Source organism: Pinus tabuliformis, chromosome X (assembly GCF_031772625.1).
Source record: "Pinus tabuliformis cultivar Carrire ecotype Pingquan chromosome X, CPIR1, whole genome shotgun sequence".
Classification (NCBI taxonomy): domain Eukaryota; kingdom Viridiplantae; phylum Streptophyta; class Pinopsida; order Pinales; family Pinaceae; genus Pinus; species Pinus tabuliformis.
Genome location: NC_142308.1, coordinates 1,418,174,101 through 1,418,176,124, shown reverse-complemented (window position 1 = coordinate 1,418,176,124; position 2,024 = coordinate 1,418,174,101). Strand labels below are relative to the sequence as shown.

The window sequence follows — 2,024 nt, the reverse complement described above, 5'->3', positions numbered from 1 at the left end:
AATTCCCAATCTAGGAGAAAACTTAATAACAACCGATTAACCTGGCTTCCTTCGCCCAACGTTTCTTGCAAAAAAATAACATCCAATATTTCGGAAAGACAAAGTCTCTTGAGAGCCAATTTTTTGTCTGGGTTGGCTAAACCCCTGCAATTGAAAGAGAGACAAATCATGGGGGAACAATGTGTGGGTTGCCCTTTGCTCTAAGAACCCAGTCAATTGGGGATTGTACCCCTGAAGCCACTTCAACACCTGCCCTTTTGATGGCTTTAGAGATTTTAGATTGTTGTCCGCGAGTGGGTTTATGGGTTATGGGAGGGGGAGGATCAATATCCAAACTGAAGGCCATCGAAGGAGCAGTATGGAGTGAACGAAGGAAGTAATGATGTGACTTGCTAGAAGACAGACTGCCTCCATGAAAAGGGACAGACCGCTCAACAGAGGTATGGGGGATGGAGGTTGGGAGGGAAGGAGGGGTCGAGGGAACATGAAAAACTGGGGAGCACAACTTGCTAACCTCCGAAAACGACCCAGATATACACATAGATGTAGAAAAATTAACAGAACCCAAAACATCATGAGATAAACTAGGGTTAGAGGAGGAGGAGTACCTGCGAAGGCCGAGTCCCTGGAAAAAAAGCTAGTTGGAGGAGGCTCTGAGACCATGGAGTTCTGATGAGAGACAGGCTGCTGTGACTCTTGCTGAATAGGCATAGTAGACTCATGAGTGTCCCCTGGAGGAGGGAACTCTGACTCCAAAGTTTGAGTATAAGTCGAAACCAACGATTTGGCCAGATTCTAGCTCAACTCGGTTACTCTGGGACAATATTTGTAAAGGTGCCCCACCTCATGACATTTCCAGCAGTGAAAGGGAATGCCTTTGTAGTCCAAGATTTGCCGACGAGTAATGTCACCCATCTGGAGCAGATAGCTCTCCACTAGGCCCTCTTTGGTGTCTAGATACACTAGAATGCGAGCCATAGCCAAACATCCCGTGTCTTGATAAGTCCTGTCATGATCCAAATAAACTCCTAAGTCATATCCAATCACCTTGAAGATCTCATCAGCCCAAAACTGCAATGGGAGGGTAGGCAAGCGAACCCAAATCAGACCAGTGCCAAGATTCTCCTTTTCCGGGTCGAACATCGACAACCATCTTTTCAGCAGCACAAGGGTCATCTCGATGTGCCAGTAACGAGTCAGAACCCAATCTACCTGATCAGGGTGGGAAAAGATCAAGGCAAACCAACCACGGGACAGAGAAAGTATGCCAGGGAGTTGCATCAGAAGGTTGCCCCAAATCTCCGCGGTCCACTTCCTCAATCGCATAGGCGTGTAATTCCTACCCTGAACCCTGCCAATGAGCACAATGCTCTCAGTTAGGGCAGCTTGGGCCATAGTGATGCCCTCCCCAAAGACCAGGCGCCTGTCCCTTTCTTTGGTTTTCGAGTTCCTGGATTTTTTTTACTTGCCGCGGCGGTGTATGGGCAGCCTGTTCGCCCTCCGCTTGGCCGTTGTCTTCTGAGTCTGAGGATCTGATAGCCTCCATGCCTTGTTCTAGCCTAGCTATGCCATTGAAAAATCCTGAGGGTGGGGCAGATCCCACTGGTTGGAAGGTCAGATAAAAGGGGGCAAACCCAAGTAGCCCCAACTATTCTGGTGTCAATCCTTGAGAAAGAGGCCGCAACCCACTAACCCCTTCTGCCGAGGAACCAACACCACCTTGAGGGTTTTCACCCATCAGATACGCCTGAGACCAAGCACGGAGTTCTGAAGGTGAAGGGATGGAGAGAAAAGGGGCCTCCGAGCCCTCTCTCAGGCTAAAAATACCTTCCGTCACAACAATTAGTGGTTGTGGGTTGTCCAGGTCCTGTATGGTAACGTCCATGTCGTTCATTAGCATAGTAACCTCTTCCACCCTCGTGACTGGTAAACTGGCTACCACCAACTCAATAACAATAGGAACCAGATGGGTGAAGTTGACCCAAATGTCTTCTGCGGTCAGAGAATCAGTTGAATAGCCTAAT

General features: G+C 48.6%; 1 protein-coding gene across 1 annotated transcript; it reads right to left on the bottom strand.

Annotated features, from left to right (window-relative positions):
- Window positions 1-795: 795 nt before the first annotated feature.
- On the bottom strand, window positions 796-1,395 carry LOC149145350 (uncharacterized). Its single transcript, XM_089452422.1, has one exon. The coding sequence runs from the start codon at window positions 1,393-1,395 to the stop codon at window positions 796-798; it is 600 nt and encodes a 199-aa protein (XP_089308548.1).
- Between the last annotated feature and the right edge of the window lie 629 nt (window positions 1,396-2,024).

What these genes read in the sequence shown, in the direction of transcription:
- LOC149145350 (XM_089452422.1), bottom strand. Translation starts at nt 1,395, where the DNA reads ATGGCCCAAGCTGCCCTAACTGAGAGCATTGTGCTCATTGGCAGGGTT.